Source organism: Lepidochelys olivacea (genome assembly GCF_965140295.1).
Source record: "Lepidochelys olivacea isolate rLepOli2 genome assembly, chromosome: 7".
Lineage (NCBI taxonomy): Eukaryota > Metazoa > Chordata > Testudines > Cheloniidae > Lepidochelys > Lepidochelys olivacea.
In genome coordinates this window covers 60,459,398-60,481,243 of record NC_140417.1, presented here as the reverse complement: position 1 = coordinate 60,481,243, position 21,846 = coordinate 60,459,398, and the positions used below count along the sequence as shown (strand labels likewise).

General features: G+C 52.1%; 1 protein-coding gene across 5 annotated transcripts in view; it reads right to left on the bottom strand.

The window, feature by feature from the left end:
• Positions 1 to 583: 583 nt before the first annotated feature.
• PAOX (polyamine oxidase) overlaps positions 584 to 21,846 on the bottom strand; it is a 35,308-nt gene continuing 14,045 nt past the window's right edge. For 2 of the 5 annotated variants that reach the window (XM_084634089.1, XM_084634092.1), the window contains exons 2-7: positions 12,120 to 12,609; positions 10,728 to 10,927; positions 4,110 to 4,365; positions 2,912 to 3,024; positions 2,006 to 2,163; positions 584 to 1,051 (exon numbers count right to left, since the gene is read on the bottom strand). In XM_084634089.1, coding sequence (XP_084490215.1) covers positions 902 to 1,051; positions 2,006 to 2,163; positions 2,912 to 3,024; positions 4,110 to 4,365; positions 10,728 to 10,927; positions 12,120 to 12,609 — 1,367 coding nt within the window. In that variant the 3' untranslated portion in view covers positions 584 to 901. Of the gene's footprint in view, positions 1,052 to 2,005; positions 2,164 to 2,911; positions 3,025 to 4,109; positions 4,366 to 10,727; positions 10,928 to 12,119; positions 12,610 to 13,177; positions 13,200 to 13,476; positions 13,704 to 13,945; positions 13,965 to 21,846 lie in introns of those variants that run through there. The other 3 variants (XM_084634091.1, XM_084634088.1, XM_084634090.1) reach the window with 3 other exon arrangements.

The window sequence follows — 21,846 nt, the reverse complement described above, 5'->3', positions numbered from 1 at the left end:
ATTCTGGCTCCTTCTCAGGCTCAGGTTGGCCACCCCTGTCCTAGACAATGGAGAACTCATGCTATGGCCCAAGAGAGGTGGCTGCCCCTAGGTTTCCCTCAGACTGTATTACCTGGACTTGCTGCTGGTGTCCATGGAGCAGGCTGAGGGGCACAGCACCCAGTTCTATCTTCCCCACACCTTGGGCACAGGCCCATACTGGATACGGGGCCACCAGGCCTTTTCCATGGGCTGACTCCCACCCTAGCGGTGAGAATGTCGCATGTGGTCAGAGCTGAAGTCAAGGCTCGCTGGAGAGAACGGAACTCTGCCCATTGCTTTCACCGGGGCTTGTGCGTCACACATTTACACCGCCTGTCTCAGGAGTGTTCGGGGTTTGTGACCTGGCTTGTGGGTCACAACTTTACAGCGGCTGTCTCAGGAGTGTTCGGGGCTTGGGTCACACGTTTACACCACCTGTTTCAGGAGCGACCGGGGTTTGTGGCCTGGCATGTGAGTCACACATTTACGCCACCTGTCTCAGGAGCATCCTGGCTACCATGCTGCTCTCAGGAGCAGACAAAGAAGACAAGCTGCAACCGCAAAGCCCTAACGATAGAGATTTACTTGTTTCTACTGACAGCACTCCATTGCATAGTTAGGTGGCATTTCAGTTCCCTAGTCACCCTCATCCGTGGGGGTGCTGCAGCTCCCAGCGCTGGGTTCAAGCCTACAGCCACCCAGCCTTTAGTCTGATCGCAGGGAGATCAGAGAGACAAGCCACAAAGAGCGGGCATGCCAGCTAGACACAAACTAACCCCTTTCCCTTGGCAACAGCAGGGGACAGAAGAAATTGGAGGTTGAGGAATGAGCTGGAAACCAGAGACCTCTGCATCCCGGCAGCAGGGAGAAGCGAGCGGCATCAGAGCTGAGGCTTGTGCTGGTGGGATTCAGACGTGTCATACAGGCTGAGCAGACGGTCGGCCTCCCGCCAGCCCGACAAAAGGGCCCCATGCGTGGTGGAGTAGAAAGTCCGGTGCGTGGCTTCTCCGGCAAAGAGAACCTGCAGCGGCTGCAATGGGAAGGGCAGAAGCAGGCGTGAGCACAGAACAGCACTCGCAAGGTTAATCACGGTGTTCTTAGACTCACGCGGAAAGGTGGCTGCGTGCCCCTTTCAGGGATCATCATCCAGCTTCCCACAGGATGCGTCACGCACACAGAACCAGGGAGGGGGACTACCGGGGTGATCCCCACTGCAGCCACAGCTTTGTACGTGCACAGCACTACATATACCACACCTCCCATGGCACTTCCCACGCTGGGTACAGCAAATGTCCCAGTGACCTGCCCAGGGTCATGGTGCCTATGGCATTTTGTTGAACCATCCACACGGGCTTTGCTGCAATATACCCATGCCCTGTAGGTTCATTATGGCTGGGGGAGGCCCAGAGCCAACCTCCTAGTTTAGCTCTTGATGAATGGGGCTTTGTTAAGCAGTGGATTCCCTGGGTATTTCAATGCCAAGCTGCCCTTCCCATTTTCCTTGGCACATGCGCCAATGCTGCAGCCATTATTCTCGTGCTGTGCTGCAGCAGGGATTGGGCATTTTTGCCCAATCAGCACATCTAGCCCTGCTCACAGTTGACAAATGCCAGCATCTGGTGTGTCATCCATCCCCACATTAGCCCTACCAGAGCTCCGGCTGCACTAGTGCAAGGGGGGAGATTTCCCCAGGGCGGCAAAGCCTGTTGCAATGCCCCATGCTATGCCAGCCAACCAGGGAGAAATGCTCCAAACCGCAGCAGAGGGATACAATGCAGCAGCTGGGCCCTGACCAGTCAGAACAGAGGGAGCAGCAAGAGACGGTGGGGGAAAACATCAGAAAGGACGGTCACAATCAAACAAAGACAGCTAATTCCCATCTCCAGCCCCACACGGCAACTGCAGTTGTTCACCCCACAGGCCGTGCAGAAGGAACACGGCACTCCTTCGCTACTGTACTCAGGTATGAAAACAAACCCATTACCCAGGGGTCAGCTGCATCCTCGGGAAGGGGTTGAGCCAGTGCGTCAATGTCGTTTCCTGAACTGCCGACGGCCACGTAACTGTAGGAGCCTCTGGTATATGGAGCGCTGTGCCACTGAGATCGCAGCACCTTCTTCGGTGGGGCGAGGTGAGGGTTCCCTGCACCACAAACACAGCAGCTGAACACCCGGCAAGGGGGCCTGTATCTCAGAGCACAAGCTGCATTCATAGAGCATCAGGTGCTAGGACCCTGCACAGACATGCAGAGCTGATCTGCAACTCACCCTAGCAACCAGACCAGGTGAGTCACCTGTTCAGCTCCAGTTCAGGATTATAACAGGGCTTCAGAGTGAACAACAAGGGGCCATGCAGGAAGGGGTCATTTGGGATCCCACCCAGAGTGTGCTAGCAGATGAGGAGGGGGATAATGCCATCTGCTTACGCATCATTTACAAACCGGGACATGGCTGAAGAGCCTAGCTCACTGTTCCACACCCTACAGGCACCTACCTCCGCAGTCAGCTCTGCGAACCAACGCGAGGCCTCACACTTCAACTAACGCAGCAAAGCTGGAATCTCAACGGCCGCCATCGCCCCAGGCAACCTCTTCCTCCACATGGTGGGTGGCTCGCTTCCTACGGTGGGGCTCTGGTCGCGTGGAGCGCTCGGCTTCTGGTTCATGGCCTCCATTTTCAAAAGAGGCTAGTGCTTTGGGGGGCCTCAGCTGGAGGCACCAGGGAGAGGCCTGATTTCCAGAGGGAGGGTGCCCAGCACTTGCTGAAAAGCAGGTCCCTTTAAGGCAAGTCAAACTGAGGCCCCAGGCAGCAAGGCCCCAACATCACTAGTCCCTTTGAAAGCTCAGGCCAATGGACCGAAGAGTTCACATGTGGGCCAGTAGGGGGGTTACCTGCTAGTCTACGGATTACATCTGTTAAGGCCGTAAGAACTTCAGCGTCACTGAGGGTCTCCATGTACTCAGATTCCTTCCCAGCAATAAAGCCACAGAGGACGTGCCCATACCTAAGAAAAGACAGGTGAGCAGCTTCATTCAACAGTATGATGATTTAACTGGGAATTGATGATTTAACTGGGAATTGGTCCTGCTTTGAGCAGGGGATTGGACTAGATGACCTTCTGGGGTCCCTTCCAACCCTGATATTCTATGATTCTATGATTCCAGAGCGAGGATCTTCTAGGCATGGGGGGGACACTGGTACAGCTAGGTAAATAGCTGGGGGACACAACTCCGCTGAGAGCAAAGACGACTGCTGGGAATGGTGGGAAAGTTGCAGGCCAGCGCTTCAACCAGCAGGGAAACTGAGGCACCGCTGGCAGGTGCTGTGGCCCAAAACTCCCAGGTGCGGTGAGTCACTGGTACAGGTAAGAAATAGCTGTGGGCCTGGACTCTGCTGGGAGCAGGGGAAATATGCTGAGTGAAGAGAGACTGGCACACTTAAGGATGGCTGTGAGCCAGAACTCTGTTGGGAGCAGGGCACACTCAGGGTGGCAAGAGAGCTGCTTTCACGCTTTTAGGGGTGACAGAACCCTTTGAATTAATACTGTGATAACGGAGGGGTGGGTGGAGTGAGTTGGAAGGTCTGATGGGAGACAGTGTAACCTATGCCAGTGGGCGTTAGGGGCTCTTAGGGTTACAGATGCACTCTGCTGCTTGGCAGAGCTCTGAGCAGCACTGGAGCTGCCTGTCGGCAGACTTAGGAAAGCAACACTGCAACAGTTACACTTGGGCCACACTCAGAAAATTCTCTGTGCTGCTACAAGGGCAAGAACCAAGGGTTTTACATAAACTGGAATGGATGAATCAATTCTACAAGGCCCGGTCAGTAACATTCATTGCCCAGTATTTGGCCCCTGGCATCCTGCCCACTTAGCTGGGTACTGACAGTTCTCAAGGGGCTGAGTGGGTAGACTTTGCTGGATGGCTCCAGTGAGAAAAGGCCACAATGCTGCCATGAACCAGTCCCCTGAATGACAGGGAAGTGTGGGGCTGGTGTGTGGCATTCTTATAAGCTGAAATGTACCATCTGTTCTAACCCAGAGCACCCCCAGACGCCAGTTACCATGCCCCAACCCAGGCCCCCACATACTGTTCCGGTGGCTGGAGGACTACGAAGCAGGGAAGTTTTCTGAACCAGCCGGCCTGCAGGTCAGTCCCAGCCTCTATCAGAGGAGACTCGTCCTCCCAGACAACCTTGATCAGTTGGCAGTCCGGTGGCCAGAACGGCTGCTCAAACTCCAGGAAGATCTTGTTGTTCGTCCCGAAGCCCAGCTTTCTAATGGCGTCTGCTTTCCGGGGTGGCAGCGGAGGGTCGATAAAGGTCTCATGATGCTCTTTAAGGAATCCTACGAACATAGGCGGTGAGTTATATGGGCCCATGGTGCCTGCGCTCCACCACTATTCAAGAATGTGGGCCCAGCTCCAACAATGTTTGGGCTTATATTTTACATACATTTTGACGTGAACAATATCTCTGTTCACAGTTGTCCACTGAGCATCAACTTGAAGGGCACGCTTAACCTTATTTCTTAAGGTAGCGCAACCCTGCGTCGTGAAAGCAGGCTAAATTATCAAGGTGCTTTTGCAACGTGCAGGCTTCAAACAGTCTGCAAACACAAAGATGACAATGACGTGGGACTGTGATGCAGACTGGTGTCATTTTCGTCATTGTCTAAGCAGAAGGTTGAAAGTCTGTGTCGTGAATTCACCCACTCCGCACTGTTGCATCTCTTACAAATAAGGCCCTGATCCGGCTTCATTTGAAAGGCGTCCGGATACTGTTTGGGTGCCTGAGGGAAAAAACAGGCAACTTCGGCGGTCTTGGGGGATGATAGTGTTTAGCACAATCCTTGATTATTTTATACTCCTTAAAATAAAGTATATAAGTGGTTGTGTAAGTGTACCACAAAATATAACATATTGAAGCAGGCGAGTGCTGCTGCTGACTTTCCACTTTTAATTGGCCCTCGCAATCTTGTGGCCCCGGCGTGTGTAGCTTCATCTTATGCCTGCAACAAATTCTCGATTTGTAAGACCAGTAATAATGATCAACAATGGATAAATTCTTAATAAAAGTTACCCAGAGAAAAAGAAAAAAAGGGTCATTCATCAAGTGACGGCAAAACGACAAGATAAGAACAGGAGTTTTCAGCAATCTTGGCTATCAAGATTTACGTGATTGGAGTACAATAAAAAATTAGACAGAGAAAAAAAGGTTCTGAAAAGAAGATCTTAATATTGTGTCTGAAGGCTGAACCAACGTTTATTTTCAAGATTGGTTTTACAGCACACAAAAAATCCTCCTGTCACAAGGAAGCAGTAATGAAGCAGGCTGCTCTGTAATCACAGGTAAATGTTTCTGCACTAATGTCAGCAGTTACAGAAAAGAATCACAAGCAGCTAGGAATAAACTACAAATTTGTTTACAGTATTCAGTACCTACCTCAACAAGGCATAGCATTATGTGGACCTAATGAGAGTGGTTCAAATTTGATGCAGCCCTTGTTGCTTCACAGCACAGATTCAGAGGAACTGGGACAGTGGCCTAGTCACACAAAATACAAGTGACTGTCACATGAGGTTATTAACGAAATAAGCAAAATGATGGCAATGATGGTGTTAAGAGAAACTGTGCAAAAGATAAAGGCTTTTAAGTTTATGCCATTGTAATGGATGAGACTGCTGAGTCGTCAAGAAAAGAACGAGTAAGTTCTTCTTTAAGGTTCTTTTCTAGCGAAGACTGGGAGATTTATGAGGTGTTTTTTGGGTTTTACCAAACCGACGCAATGGATGCTGCTTCTCTTTTCAAAATTGTGGAAGATATGCTTCTCAGGTGTGATTTGCCCTTTTCCAATTACCGGGGGCAGTGTTACCATGGAGCCAGTAATGTGTCTGGCAAATTTACTGGGGTCCAAGCCACAGTGAAGGATCAAGAGCGGAATTTGTGCACTGTGCTGCACATTCCCTTAACCCTGCTACGCCGGATGCCCTGCATCCAGAATGTCGTGATATGTTTTCAATGGTGAAAGATCTCATCAATGCCTTCAGGGAGTCACCAAAGCATATCGCAGCATTCAGAGAGAAGAGGAGCCTTCTTTACGACCATTGTGCCCAATAAGATGGACACTAATGATCAGCAGCGTTAAATCACTGTTCAACAACTACGAGGCCATGATCAACTGCCTGGATGAATTTAGTCATTCTTCAGATGAATTTGGCTCAAAATGCAGTGGATTCTTGAAGCAACTTCAATCTTTTTCAACGCACCTCACACTAACAGTTCTTGTGAAATGCATGGGTTCTGTAGAAAACGTTAATGCAAAAATTCAAAACCTAAACATGTCATTGGCAAGCGTTATGAAGAAAGTTGGCCTGTTGCAAGAGGTGCAAGTGGGATGAGCACCAACTCATCATACAGTCACTTCTGGGAAACAACAAGAGAGAAGGCAAGAAATCTTTATTTAGATGATCCCACATTCCCGAGAAAACACAAGCCACCAAGATAGCTTGACCAAGGAAGCCTTCCTCACACTTTCAGTGACCCCAAACAGTATTTTCATTAAATATATGTCAGGATCATTTATGCTTGCAAAGCTGTCATTGAACAGGGGTTTTCAATGGAAAGCTTTACATTCCCAGTAAAATTGGAGAAGCATATAACTGATGCAGTAAATGGCTTGAAATGGGACAGTGTCCCAATAAGTGAAGCTTTCCATGGTGACATTAACACGGAAAGGCTCTCTCTTCATTTAGAAATGTTGAGTGATATTTGCAGATCGAGAAATTACCAGCTTAATTCGGTGAGCAAAGTGAAGCAATTTCTGAAACAAAATGAAGGCTTGAGTGACATGTCAAAAGTTACAACTCTCCTGAAATTGTGCTACGCAATTCCAACTACAACCTGCACCGCTGAGCGATCATTCAGTTTCCCGTGCAGACTGAAAAATTATTTGCGAACAACAATGGGCCAAGAATGTCTAAATCACTTGGCATTTCTGCACATTCATAAGAACTCTACCTCTGAACTGGACATTGCAAGTCTCCTGGATGACTTCTTTTCAAGAACCGAACAATGACAAAAAGTGTTTGCTGCCTCCTGAATGCTGGAGAAGGGATCTGACCCAGGGGAGAGAGCAGGACCACGCCAGACAGGCTAGATTTAATCCCCAGACTGACTGCAGTTAGTCCTGCCCCTGCTTGGCTGGGGGCGGGGCAGGAAGCCATCAATCCGGGGCCCTGCCAGCGGGGAGACAATGGGCTTGGGCCATGTTTTGCTCCTGTAGGACAGGTAGAGGCAGAAAGAGTTTTAAGGGAAGGGGTTCTTTGCTGCAGAGATAGCAGGGGTGTTCGGTTTGGGGGAGCACTCCTTGGCTAGCTGAGATGTGGATGGGGCATTCTCAGCCCTTCACACACTCAGCTGGGGTGTGGAGAGCTTCCTTCTATAGTGCTGGGCTGAAACGGGCGACAAACAGCACTTTTAAACAGCTTCGAGTACCAAGGCTTTCCCCTTAACCAGCCAGCAGGCACTGCCTGGAGGCCCTGCCAGGGTGGCCAGGACCCAAACATCCCAGCCTCCTGCACTCCTCCCAGAGCAGCAAACATGGCCACCACCCTTGCTCTTCCTCGGCAGGTCCCCTCAGCTCTCACGCAGCTGCTCCACACCCTTGCCAAGGGCCACTCAGCACGGCTGACATCTCATTGTCTCTCTCCCTCGCTGAGCAGCATGTGCTCCACCCCCTGACCTTCCCAAGCCCACCGGGGTTTCAGTTCCCCTAGTATGTGGTGAACTGGCACATCCTGGTTGACAGCCATCTGTCCTCACTCAGATCACACCCAGCTTGGCAGTGGGGTCAATTCCTGGGCTTGGTCTGAGAAAGTTAATCTGCTGCTGTCCCTGGCACTGCTGCAGCAGCCACAGCCAGCGATCCTGCCCCTCATGGTGCCCTTCGCAGAGCTGCCTCCAAGCCCCTTGTTGGATGGGCTCCACCTCACCTGGGCACCGGCACACTGAGACAGACTGCAAAAGGGGAGCTGGCCCCTCTCCCTTGGTCTCTGCTACAGAGAGCAGATTGACCCATACACTCCTCCTGGCAGCCTTACCAGCCATCCCAGCACGCTCTAAGTCTTGGCTCTTTATAAAAGCCACAAGCATTGTTTGAAGCGGCCATGGCCACTTCTCTGCTCTGGATACATGGCTGCGATAGCCCAGGGTCCTTCGTCATTAACCACCCAGGCCTCTGTATAACTGAGCACAGCATGGATGCCACCCGGCACCAAGGTCTCGGCCTCATCCACAGCCTGAGCGTACGGTTGCTGCAAGGAGACCAGGTCAGGGCAGAGGGACCTGGCCGAGCTCCACACCCATCCAATTGCTCCTGGGGGTCAGTTCTGGTCCTGGGCCGTTGGCTGGGAGAACTCCATCCCTGCGCTGCTCAGCTGCTCCTGCAGGGCTCTCAATGCCCCTGCTGCAGCAGGACAGAGCTGGCGAGGGTGGGCGTGGCTGGCAAAGGCCAGAGCCACATTTTTGGTGGGTGCTGAACAGGGTGGATAAAAATCAGTGATTTTTTTTTAAAAAAAAAATCGATTTTTTAATGGATTTTATTTAAATTGGATTTTTTTGATAAAATGCTTTTTGAGGGAAAAAAACTATCTAAAAATAGTTTTAATTAAGATACATTATAGCTCAAAGACATCTCGTCATGGAATAAGGATTATAAATTCTAATTCTATAGTATGAGACAATATATTCATGTAATGATTAAGAAAAATTTTGTAAATGAGTTTCAATAGTTCATGGATTAGGGATCCAATCTTATGGGGTTCCAGGGGCTTCTGTATAGATTATTTAGGTTAATCTTTCTATCTATCCAATGGGACTCAGGGTTCAGTCTAGAAGATACCATCAGAGATGCTTAGTTTTGCAGTTCTCAAACTGGATTTGTCTCTCCAGAGATAACATGCTTGTTAACAGCAAAAATATTTTTAAATAAATAAATAGAGGTGAGAAATAACAGACCGCAACCCTATTGTTCCTCTGCAAATTTGTGTACACAGAGCCAATCCCTTACCTCTCTCTAAAAGTGCAAAGTTTCTAAAAGTTCAATGAAGTGTTGGGGGCAGAATAGATCTGGACAAGGAGATGAAGTCTGGAGATAAATGTGAGAAGGGAGGGACAGGCAACAGAAACAAAAGTGAAACTGTTTGAGCAGTATATTCCAGAAGTCTCGAGGTCTTTCTGAGTGTAGCCTTCATTGATTTGAGATCTACCATACCATTCTCCCACTAGAAGGGAAAACCTATACTGGCAGCAGGCCGTAAAAGAGACCCAGTTTGGGAATATTTTAATGAAGTTCCTCTACCTGTGGGTAAAACAGGCATGTGTGCAAAATGCAAACAAAGAAATGCAAGGCCTGGTTCCCCAATGAAACATCACGAGAAGTGTTCGTTCTCAGGAGAAGCTGCGCTGAAGATGATGAAAGGAAGATGTCTGAACATGCAGGATCTTCAGGTTGGTAACAACCAACAAGAATGCACTTTTATGTAGAAATCCATGATTAAATCCGAGTCTTCCTAACTAGTGATTTAAATCATGATTTAAATCAATTTGATTTAAATCAAATCCACCCTGGTGCTGAAGCAGCAGACACAACACGTGCCCAGGCGCTGAATCTGCAGGCACCTCATTGTCCAGGGCACAAGCCCTTGCTGTGGCCACTGCGACTCAGTGCTGGTGTCTGCGATCATCTGGGAAAGGGCAGGCCTGGATGGTAGGAACCACTGGGCCAAGATGGACAATCCATCAAGGGGCCTCCAAAGGTGAGGCTGTCTCCAGAGCCCTTGGTGAGATGTGCAGCCGCGTCTCTGTCCTCAGGGGCCCTGCACACTGGTTCTCTGAACTGGGGGATGCAGTGGAGCTCCCACATCCGCCCCCTGCGGGAACCAGCTGCTGCATTACCGATTGGGTTCGCCCAGCATCAGGGCAGAGATCTGGGTGCCCTTCCTGGCGAGCCCTCCCCATGGGAAGCCTCCCAAGTCTGACCAGCTGGAAGGCCTTTCCTTCAGTCCCACAGGGTGCACAAGGGCTGCCCCCATTTATCCTGCTACCCCCTCCGGGCGTGGGTGCTGGAATGCCGTACTGCCCAGCTTGTACTCTCTGCGCAGCTGGGCATGGGCCCCTCAGCTTCTTCAGGAGGTACAGAGATGCTACCCAAGGGTCTTTCTCCTCCTGGGTTTTGACACTGGAGGTTTGGGTCTTCTCTGCCCTGAAGACTCCCTGGGGCCAGGAGATCTAGCAAAGCGCATCCCAGGGGACAGGTGAGCGAGGGGAATGGGGTCTGTCGGACTGATCAAAGCCGGCTCGTGCTCTTGTTTTACAATGCACTGAAATTTGGTTTCTCTTGCACAGAACCCCTTGGTGGGGGAGGGGAGGCTGGGTTATTACCAGAGCTCCTTCCTCCCCGGCATAACACCCCACAATAGGGTTTCACCAGGGCTCGGTCTGGGAGGACGGACAATGCCACAGCTGGGGTGTCAGACAGCTGGGAGCTGCCCTTCCCGCGGGCAGCAGACAGGCCAGCGAGTCCTGGCAGGGCAGGGCTCGGCCAAGCCAGCCCACGGGGCAGTGTCTGATTCACCACAGAGGGGCCACGGTGGGAACAGCTGGGAGTGAGGCGCTCGGGAGCAAGGGTGGGGGCGCAAGGCGGTTCACCTAGAGGCACTGTGACGATGACGTGATCTGCCAGGAACCTCTCGCCGTCCTCGCACTCCACCTGGACTGGGAACGTCCGCCCCTCTTGGCTCTCCTCCCGGTAGGAGCCACCCCAGCGAACTGCTGTCACTGGCTTGTGGAACACCACGCTCTCCTTGGGCAGCGAGGTCAGCATGCAGTCTGGCAGGCCTCCATAGCCGCTGCGGGAGAGGAAGTGCCCAGCATCAGCGCATCAGCCTGGGCCTCGCTGGGGGGCCACTGGCCTCCTCCCCAAGCTCAGACAGACCCACACGCAAGTTCAGCTGCCTCCCCACAGGGAAAGGCCCAGAGCAGCCCCAGTGCCCCAGACCAGGCTTAGGAGAGAGGGGCAGCAGAGTGGGCTTTAATTCACCCCCTCTCTGCCACGGGCCTGGCTCCCCTTGGGGAGCCTGACACCCCCTCACTGCCTCCCTTGCTGCTGGAGTTGCCCTGGACTACTGGGGTGCCCCAGCACATGGGCGACTGTATGACTGCTGGGCTCCCTCTGTGCAGGGCAGACCAGAGAAATACCTGGAGAGGGGTGAGGGAGACACACACACAGATGGGCACACGCACGCCAGCAGGAGACTCAACTTCCTAGGAAGGTGGAGGGTGGGGGGTCTCTCTTTTTACGGGCAGTGTGCCCCAAAACGGCACCACCACAAGGGCTGCGGGCACCTGGGGCTCTGCACCCTGCCGCCCAGTGAGCTGGTAGTGTTATTATCACTTTGCACAGACATAGGAGACAAGCTAAGCATCTGGCAATGCAGGATAACACGAGCCCACCCTGGACAAGCGAGAGGTCACCCGTACCTGCTGAGCGGCACTAAGCCCTCGGCTCAGCAAACCGCACCCCGCGCTGCCCTCTGGGACAACGACACAAACAACACTGCAACAAGGTCACTGCTTCTTGAGCAGCCAGGGCCTTGCTCCCAGCTGTCTGCAAACACAGCACTGTGGAAACACTCCCCTGCCTGCATTCCCCATTTTAAGGGCTCGGAAAAGAGCTCTCAGCTCCTCCTAAACAAGGGACACAGCTCCTGTTATGCTGGGCCCAATGCAACACCTGCAAGAGCCTTTCCCACTGCCTTCCATGGGAGAAAGCCCCACCCACCTTCACCTTTCCAGCTCCAGGCTCAGGCGGGGCCAGCTGGGACTGTGCAGGCTCCCTGCACTGCGGGCTAGGAGCCAGTTCTTTGCTCTGAAGGGCCATTTTTAAAAGCAGAGGCTGGGTTGTTTGCAGAGCCTGGAAGGGGGAGCTGGATTTTCCCACTCCACGGGACTCTACTTATGATGGGCGGACGCTGCGCCAGGTCACTCTCAAACCCTGCAAGCACTGAGAAAGCGCAACCAGCCCCAGCTTGCCCTACTCACCCAGGGAAGGTGCAGTCCAGGCCGGGGAGCATGGCATACTCCCCAAAGGGCCCCAGCGCCACGTGATCCATGCTGTCGGTCCCACACACGCAGCACTCCAGCTTGAAGTACGTGTTAAGGACGGCCAGCTTCAGCCACTTGGTTTCATCATCGTCCGACCACTCCTTCACCTGCTGGGCGATCTCCTTCCGCAGATACTCGCCCACACTGGGCACGGAGACCTGCGGCACGTGCAGGAACTCACGCGTCTGGTCCAGCAGGGTGGAGAACAGGTTCCTCACCCCCTCCCCCAGCTCTGGGGTCAGGACTCGTCCCGCGTTGGAGTAGAAAACCGTGGGCAGGAAGGGGTGGCCCCCCACCTCAATCTGCTGGTTCTCTTCGGACATGGCTTCCTCGTCCAGCAGCCCGTAGTCGGACGCCAGCTTGAAGACAGGGTTCTCCTTGGAGGGTCCATGGATCCAGTGTGCGCCCATCTCCACCACTTCACTCCCTAGGAGGCAGGGGAAACATTACACAGCACTGGCACAGACTCACCCAGCCTGCTGCCCCCCCGGCCTGCTGCCCCCCCGCCTGGCACAGCTCCCCAACTCCTGTCCCAGGGATGCCACCCCCCAGCCTGGCACAGACTCACCCAGCCTGCTGCCCCCCAGCCTGGCACAGCTCCCCAACTCCCTGTCCCAGGGATGCCACCCCCCAGCCTGGCACAGACTCACCCAGCCTGCTGCCCCCCAGCCTGGCACAGCTCCCCAACTCCCTGTCCCAGGGATGCCACCCCCCAGCCTGGCACAGACTCACCCAGCCTGCTGCCCCCCAGCCTGGCACAGCTCCCCAACTCCCTGTCCCAGGGATGCCACCCCCCAGCCTGGCACAGACACACCCAGCCTGCTACTCCCCCCCGCCAGCAGAGAACCCCAACCCTGTACCCCAGAGATGCTGCCCCAGAGCCTGGCACACACACACACAGCCAGGCGCAGGGACACTGCCCCCACAAGAGGTCTCATCCTGGTCTCTAACAGGGAGGGGGAGGGTTAAGAAGCACCCAGAGTGGTTGTTCTCACTAGTCATGATCAGGGTGCACGTTTCCAGGAGGGGATCGTTCACCCACAGGCCACTCAAAGGCAGAGCCAGGTTTCTGTGTCAGAGCCCCGGGGGAATCCCCTCACCCACCCACTGACACATGCTGGGCCGCAGAGCAAGAGGCAGCTGGACGCAGAGGGGCGCTGTCCCAGAGCCTGCCACACCAGCCTGCTGTCCCCGCGTCTGGCCCAGCTCGCCAGTGCCCTGCCCCAGGAAGCCACACCCCGGCACAGCCGCCGGGTGGGTCGGGGCCCAGCTCCCCGCGGGGCCCGGCGGGTACCGAATGGCTGGGAGCAGACGCGGCCCCCGGCCCGGCCCGTGGACTCCAGCAGGCGCAGGTGGGGGAAGGCTCGGGAGCTGGAGAGCCGCTGCGCAGCGCCGAGCCCCGCCAGCCCCGCGCCCACCACCAGCACCCGGGGTCGGGCCCCGCCAGCCGCCTCCATCCCGCGGAACTCAGCAGCGCCCGCCGCCTCCGGGAGCCGCCGCCTCCGGCCCGGCCCTTCGCCGCCTCCTGCCCCGCCCCAATCCTCCGTCCCATGTGATGCGTGGGACTGAGAGAGGGGCAGCCCGGGGCGGGGGCAGAGCCTTTCCCCTCACCCAGCACCGACCAGCGGGAACTCAGCTGGGGCACGCATGGTGTCCTGGCGGTGTCAGACCCAGCGCCCGCAGCCTGCTCCCCAGGGCGCGTGATTCCACACACAGCAGCAGCCACAGCCCTTTAGTGGGACCAGACTTTAGCTCAGACCAACCCATGTCATGTCCGTCTAAGGGAGAGCACAGAGTGCGTGCCTGCCCAGAGTGGGCCCGGGCTCTGCAATGCGCAAACAGTTAAAGAGCAATAAGTCACCAGGGCCAGATCGCAGTCACCCAAGAGTTCTGAAGACACTCAAATGTGAAATTGCAGAGCCACTAACGGAAGTCTCAAAAAGAAAAGGAGGACCTGTGGCGCCTTAGAGACTAACCAATTTATTTGAGAGACGAACCAATTTATTTGAGCATAAGCTGTAGCTCACGAAAGCTTATGCTCAGATAAATTGGTTAGTCTCTAAGGTGCCACAAGTCCTCCTGTTCTTTTTGCGAATACAGACTAACACGGATGTTACCCTGAAACCTAACGGAAGTCTGTAACCTATTGTTTAAATCAGTTTGTGTGTCAGATGACTGGAGGATAGCTGATGTGATGCCAATTTTTAAAAAGGGCTCCAGAGGCAGTACCGGGTTTACCATAGTGCCACTGGCACTACGGGACTGGGCCCAGAGTCAGAAGGGGCCCCGGCCAGCCTGATCCCCCAGCTGGCTGAGCGTGCCAGAAAAGCTGCCCCCACCCCTACTCCGCCCCACCCCATCTCTTCCCACTCCCTTCTGCCCCAGCCTGGGGAGGAGATGGAGCGGTGGGGAGGGGGCGTGGGATGGGGAAGAGAAAGGGATGAGGGAAGCGGGGGAAGAGGCGGGGGGAAGGAAGGGGGTGAGATGGAATGGTAGGGAAGAGAAGAGAATGAGGGAAGCGGGAGCCCAGCATGCGGCATCCCCTTGGCAAAAGCTGGGGCTCCTCTGTTAAGCAGGCCTATCGAACCCTCACCCTGACCAGCCCCACCTCCACGGCATCTGTACCACCCCAATGAGCCTCCCCAGATACCCTCCCCACTGAGCCCCAACCACCTGCACCTGGACCCCCACCCAAATGAGCCCCACCTCCCCTGCACCTAGACCCTGCCACTGAGTCCCAAACAGCTTCACCTGGATCCCCTACAGAGTCCCATTGCCCCTGCACCTGGAACCCCGCAATGAGCTTCTGTGCATCCAGATCCCCCACTGAGCCACCCGCACCCAGACTGCCCCACAGAGAACTCTCTTACCCCCACCTGGATCCCCCCACACTAAGTCCCTCCACACTTGGATCCTGCTGCCGGGCTGAGCCTGCTCACCCACACCTGGTGCGCCTGGCACGGGGGGCAGGGCCCCAGGGTGTTTCTGGGGCAGGCCTGGCCCTTGCACTGTCAGGGTCAGGTGCAGCCTCACTGCCGAATCCCTGTCCCAGGGTGGGGTGGGGGGAGGTTGCAGGGTAATCTCCCACCTCCATGCAGCCAGTGGCCTGTGCTCCCCACTTCCATGTTGGAGCCTCCACATCTATTTATTGACAAATAAAATTTGCAGAATTTTAAAATACTGTGGGCAGAATTTTAATTTTTGGTGCAGAATTCCCTCAGGAATATGGGGTACTGTGCAGCTGTGATGGTGGGGCTGTGAGGAAGGTGGTGGGCAGGTCTATGGGTGGGGGGCAATGGGCGAGCGGTGTGGTGTGCAGGGTGCTGTGCAGTTGTGGCGGGAGGCCAGCGGGAAGGGGTGTGGGATGGGGTGGGGGCTGGGCATAGAGATCTGTGGTGGAGGTCTCTGGGCGAGGGGGCGCTGGGCATAAGGGTGGGGCACTGGGCAAGGGGCCAGTGTGGTGCGGGCCCTCCCTGAAGGGGATGGGGGATGCTGGCAGCACAGGGCTGGGCAGGCCAGTGTGCGTCTGGCAGCTACAGGTTCGTAAACAGTGCCCTCCTGCTGGGCTGTGCAGAGCGGGGCAGCTCCTGCCGTGCCATGCCTCATTGCCCACAGCCTGCCCTCACTCTGGAGACTGACCATCCCGCCCCCCTGCACCTTGCCCCATGAAGGCCCACAAATATGTTTGGCGCTGAGCCCACAAAAAGTTTATCCAGCCCTGTCCAGAGGTGATCCCGGCAATTACAGGCCTGTAAGCCTGACTTCAGTACCGGACAAATTGGTTGAAACTATAATAAAAAACAATATTGTCAGACGTATAGATGAACATAATTTGTTGAGGAAGAGTCAACATGGTGTTAATAAAGGGAAATCATGCCTTACCAATTTACTAGAATTCTTTGAGGGGGTCAACAAGCATGTGGACCAAGGGGATCCAGTGGACATAATGTACTTAGATTTTCAGTAAAACCTTTCACAAGGTCCCTCACCAGAGGCTCTTACGCAAAGAAAGCTGCCATGGGATAAGAGGGAAGGTGATCTTATGGATTGGTAACTGGTTAAAAGATAGGAAACAATGGATAGGTATAAATGGTCAGTTTGCAGAATGGAGAGCGGTAAATAGTTGTGTCTCTCAGGGGTCTGTTCTGGGACCAGTCCTATTCGACATATTCATAAATGATCTGGAAAAAGGGGTAAACAGTGAGGTGGCAAAATTTGCAGATGATACAAAATTACTAAAGATAGTTAAGACCCGGCAGTCTGTGAAGAGCTACAAAAGGATCTCTCAAAACTGGGCGACTGGGCAACAAAATGGCAGATGAAATTTAATGTTGATAAATCCAAAGTAATGCACATTGAAAAACATAATCCCAACTATACATATAAAATGATGGGGTCTAAATTAGCTGTTACCACTCAAGAAAGAGATCTTGGAGTCATTGTGGATAGTTCTCTGAAAACGTCTGCTCAATGTGCAGCAGCAGTCAAAAAAGCAAACACAATGCTGGGACTAATTAAGAAAGGGGTAGGTAATAGGACAGAAAATATCATGTTGCCTCTATATAAATCCATGGTACGCCCACACCTTGAATACTGCGTGCAGATGTGGACGTCCCATCTCAAAAAAGATATATTGGAATGGGAAAAGGTTCAGAAAAGGGCAACAAAAATGATTAGGGGGATGGAACGGCTTCCGTATGACGAGACTGGGACTTTTCAGCTTGGAAAAGAGATGGCTAAGGCAGGGGTGAAAGTAACTTAAAGGATTTAACAGTACTAGGGAGTCCTGAGGAGGGGGAAGGGCCTCAACCGGAAGAGGCGTGGCCTCTACTGGAAGAGGCGGAGCCTTTAAATCCCCAGGCCCCTTTAACTTTAAAGGCCCGGGGCTAGGGCTGTTGTAGCAGCAGCTGGGAGCCCCGGGCCAGGGGGAGGGCAGGGTTACGTTTCAAACAGTGGCGTTGGAACACTTTTACTAATGGGGGTGCTGAAAGCCAGCCTTCTTACCTCTGTCCGCTCTCCCTACCCCCCACCCCCTGGAGAAGGGCCGTGTCTAGGGGAGGGCGGGTCCTGGACAGGGGTAAGGGGGCCAAGTCTGGGGGTGGAGGCGGGGCCAGCAGCTGGGATCTCGGGGGCGTGGGGCAGCAGCTGGGATCCCGGGCATGGGGCCGGGAGCGGAGCCCCAGGTACGGGGCCAACAGCCAGGACCCTGCATTGGGGGCCAGAAGGAGAGTCCCCCGTAAAACCTGGGGGTACTGTAGCACCCCCCGCACTCCTAGTTCCCACATGTACATGTGCGGCACTCCTCTGTGTGTGTGTGTGTGTGTGTGTGTGTGCGCACGCATGTGTGGTACTCCTGTGTGTGTGTGTACTCGTGTGGTATTCCTCTCTGTGTGTGTGTGCATTTGTGCAGTACTCTGTGGGGGGGGGTGCGTGTGCATGGGGCTTACTCTTCTGCGTGTGCATGTGTGTGTGTGTGCCCGGTAATCCTCTGCGTGTGTGTGTACAGGTGTACTCCCTCTGTGTCTGTCTGTATGCATGTGTACTCCCTCTGTGGACGAGAAGCTGGATATGAGTCAGCAGTGTGCCCTTGTTGCCAAGAAGGCCAATGGCATTTTGGGATGTATAAGTAGGGGCATAGCGAGCAGATCGAGGGACGTGATCGTTCCCCTCTATTCGACATTGGTGAGGCCTCATCTGGAGTACTGTGTCCAGTTTTGGGCCCCGCACTACAAGAAGGATGTGGATAAATTGGAGAGAGTCCAGCGAAGGGCAACAAAAACGATTAGGGGTCTAGAACACATGACTTATGAGGAGAGGCTGAGGGAGCTGGGATTGTTTAGTCTGTGGAAGAGAAGAATGAGGGGGGATTTGATAGCTGCTTTCAACTACCTGAAAGGGGGTTCCAGAGAGGATGGCTCTAGACTGTTCTCAATGGTAGCAGATGACAGAACAAGGAGTAATGGTCTCAAGTTGTAGTGGGGGAGGTTTAGATTGGATATTAGGAAAAACTTTTTCACTAAGAGGGTGGTGAAACACTGGAATGCGTTACCTAGGGAGGTGGTGGAATCTCCTTCCTTAGAGGTTTTTAAGGTCAGGCTTGACAAAGCCCTGGCTGGGATGATTTCACTGGGAATTGGTCCTGCTTCGAGCAGGGGGTTGGACTAGATGACCTTCTGGGGTCCCTTCCAACCCTGATATTCTATGATTCTATGATTCTGTGTGTGTGTGCGCGCACACGTGTGTGTGGTACTCCGCTGTGTGTGTGCGTGAGCATGCAGTACTCTGTGTGTGTGTGCGTGCGGTGCTCCTGTGTGTGTGTATACGCATGTGTACTCTGTGTGTGTGCATGTGTGTATATGCATGTACTCTCTGTGTACGTGTGAGTGTGTGCTCCCTCGGTGTGGTTTGCACACCTATCCCTTGCCGTGTATGTGCATATGTCTATCTGGATCAGCATGCGTGCGTGTTCCCCACGTGTGCCACTGAGCTGGCACTTGTGTCCCTGGGCAGCACAGGCAGACCTGTTAGTGCGTTTAAACAGAGCTCAGCTTTTCTCTGTAACTAAAGGGGACAGGCTGCAGCTTTCTTGTCAGGGGATGTTGGATCATATTAAAGAAGTTCTGTATTAAAATCACAAATGAGTTTGATTCCCCAGAGTTTAAATTCCAGGGTATTACTAATTAAGAGGTCTCTTGGTTTTTGGTGCTGTTTCTCTCCCTCTATGTGTGAAACTTGCAAGCTGCTAATTGTGTTAGTGCATTCTAAGACAGAGTCTGTTCCCAAAGCAATTCACAGAGAGAGAGAGACTCAAAGCAATACTCTAACAACAGAAACAGCACCCAGAGACTCCCCGCCCTTTTGTTGTATTAACCATTGTGATTAAAATAGAGATAGAGGATGTATGTGGATGGATGCTTGGTGTGGATAATAACTGAATGATCAGGGAGGTGCCAGCCTAAGAATCCAGTGTCCATCGGCTGAAGAAGGCGTCAAGTGGAAATAACCAGAGGACTCCCCCCCCACCCCACCCCCGGAGGGCAGACTGGAATCCACCCAACAGCCTCAAGAATGGGAGAACCAAAGAACAAGATAACATCTTGGAGCCGTCAGGAATGTGCTATCTGCTGATTGATTCAGCAACAGCATGATGAAGCAATTCCCATAGACTGGCATAGGAAGAAATTCCTATAAAAATAGACTCTAAAAAGTGAGAACTTTGGGGTCTGATTCTGCAAACCAACTTCCAGGAGCATCAGATGAGCATCTGACAAGGCCCTGCTCCCTCCTCATGTCCAGGCCACCTGGCCAGTGGCTTGGCATGAGCAACTCTAAGGCTGGTAACTATGATAACAACCTTGCAGAACGTGTGTGGGTGGGTGTGTATGTGTGTGTGTGTGTGTTTGTATGAATGAATGTGTGAATAAATATGAGATTGAATGGAATGTTATAGCCATAACTAACTGCTTACTATGATTCTTTCTGTATTCACAATAAATGTGGTATTTTGCCTTTTTCCCTTTAATAAGATCCTGCTGGTTTTTATTTTATTGGTACAACATTTTGGTGGAGAATTGCGAAAGGGGGAATATTGTTTAAAACCTCAGTTATTGTAAATATTGGTGTGCACACCGCCAGCTCTAGTGAGCTAGGCATTTCTATTAGGTTAACCAGACCTGCTGGCCTCCGAGAAGGTAGCAGGGGACCTGCTGGCCTCCGAGAAGGTAGCAGGAAAAACAGATTAAACCAGACCTGCTGGCTTCTGAGAAGGTAGCAGGGGACCTGCTGGCCTCCGAGAAGGTAGTAGGGAAAACAGATTAAAGCAGACCTGCTGGCCTCCGAGAAGGTAGCAGGGAAAACAGATTAAACTAGACCTGCTGGCCTCCGGGAAGGTAGCAGGGGACCTGCTGACCTCCGAGAAGGTAGCAGGGAAGAACAGGTTAACCGGACCTGCTGGCCTCCGAGAAGGTAGCAGGGAGAAACAGGTTAACCAGACCTGCTGGCCTCCGAGAAGGTAGCAGGGAGAAATAGGTTAACTGGACCTGCTGGCCTCTGGGAAGGTAGCAGGGGACCTGCTGGCCTCCGGGAAGGTAGCAGGGGACCTGCTGGCCTCCGGGAAGGTAGCAGGGGAAAAACGCATAGATTAAGCTATGATTTCAGAATCTAGGCTGTGTCACTTGCTAAGTAATACCAGCAGTGACAAAGAGATTGAAATATCCATGTTAAGATGTTTAAAAGAAAACAGGGTAAGCCAGTACTAGAGGGAGGAATGGAGTCAGAAGGAACTCCAACCTCACCTTTTGTTAAAGAAATTACACCTTTTAAACAAATCCTTCAAAAATTTGGGCACAGTCATTGGACTAAACAAGCCCTAGCTGATGTCTGCACTATTTCAGACCTAGAGGATAGATTGGCTCAGTATATCCTCATATACAAACCTTCTAGTGCTGCCAAAAGAGATGCAGCAGCAATTTGGTTGTTGTGGGAGGCATGTAAGGATTCTTCCCTCCGCTTGTCTTCATGTAAAGAGGAAAAGGCACAAATGGAAAAGGGAGCAGACAATTGGAAGGTGCTGGCTACAAATATCCAAAGCCAGCTGAAAATAGTGAAAGAGGCATTCCAGGAATACAAAAAGAGTGAAAAAGTTAACTCTGCAGAGGCTGGAGGGAGGCAGGTAAAGGGGGAGAAGGTCCTATGTACGGCACCCCCAGGCATAATTACAAAGAGAAAAGAGAGTAAAAAAAAAAAAAAAGTTAACTCTGCAGAGGCTGGAGGGAATTAAGCAGTTAAACTTTGTATTTCACCCAAACAACTTTTAATCGAAAATGTTAAAAAGGAAAAGTGTTAGAGCATTCTTGGTTTCTTTGCAGCCATTCTGAAAGAAAAATGGGCCCTTTTCCAAAGGAATATCTGTAAATTAGCCAGGCAAAAATAAACTATCTGATTAAAATCATTTGACTGGACAATTTTTAGTCAAATTTGCTAAAAGAACATAAGAGGGTTCTATTGGAACTTAACTGCCTCAAATGTATAAAGGGAATGTAAGATGTAAAAAACAGAGCAGTGTGGAAGGGATGTTAAGGAAAAGAAAATGTGTATGTATCTGTCTGTGTGTGTGTAAATATGTAAAGTTCTAAGGACCAGTTAGTTTTGTTTTTGTTTTAAATAATGCCACTAAAAATCCATTTGACTCTTTAATTCAAAGTTGCAAAACTGACAGACCTTTTTGCTAGACACAGGTAATTAGTGTTGTTTGGCTTTGGGATTTGGCATTTAACCCTTAAAAGGTAACTCAATGCTTTACAAAATTTAAAATGTTTTTAAGTTGTGGCTGCAGCAGGGCAGTCAAAATCAGGAGAATATAAAAAAAAAAATTTTGGATTCTTTTTGTTTGTTTTTTGTTTGTTTGTTTTTGTAACAAAATAGCAGATGAGAGTTGTAGTAAAAAAAAAAAATTAAAAAAGACAGTGCCTCTCTGAAGCAACAGCAGGGGTGAGGTGCACAAAACAAAAAGGAGCAATGTTAGAAACACTGAGTCTTAAAATGGCTCTGAGTAATCAGACTGTCACTTTGATAAAGGTACATGAAAACTCTGTAAGCAAAAAAAAGAAATAGTGACACCTTATGTAAAAATGGATCTGGATAATGTTATAGAAGTTAAACTATG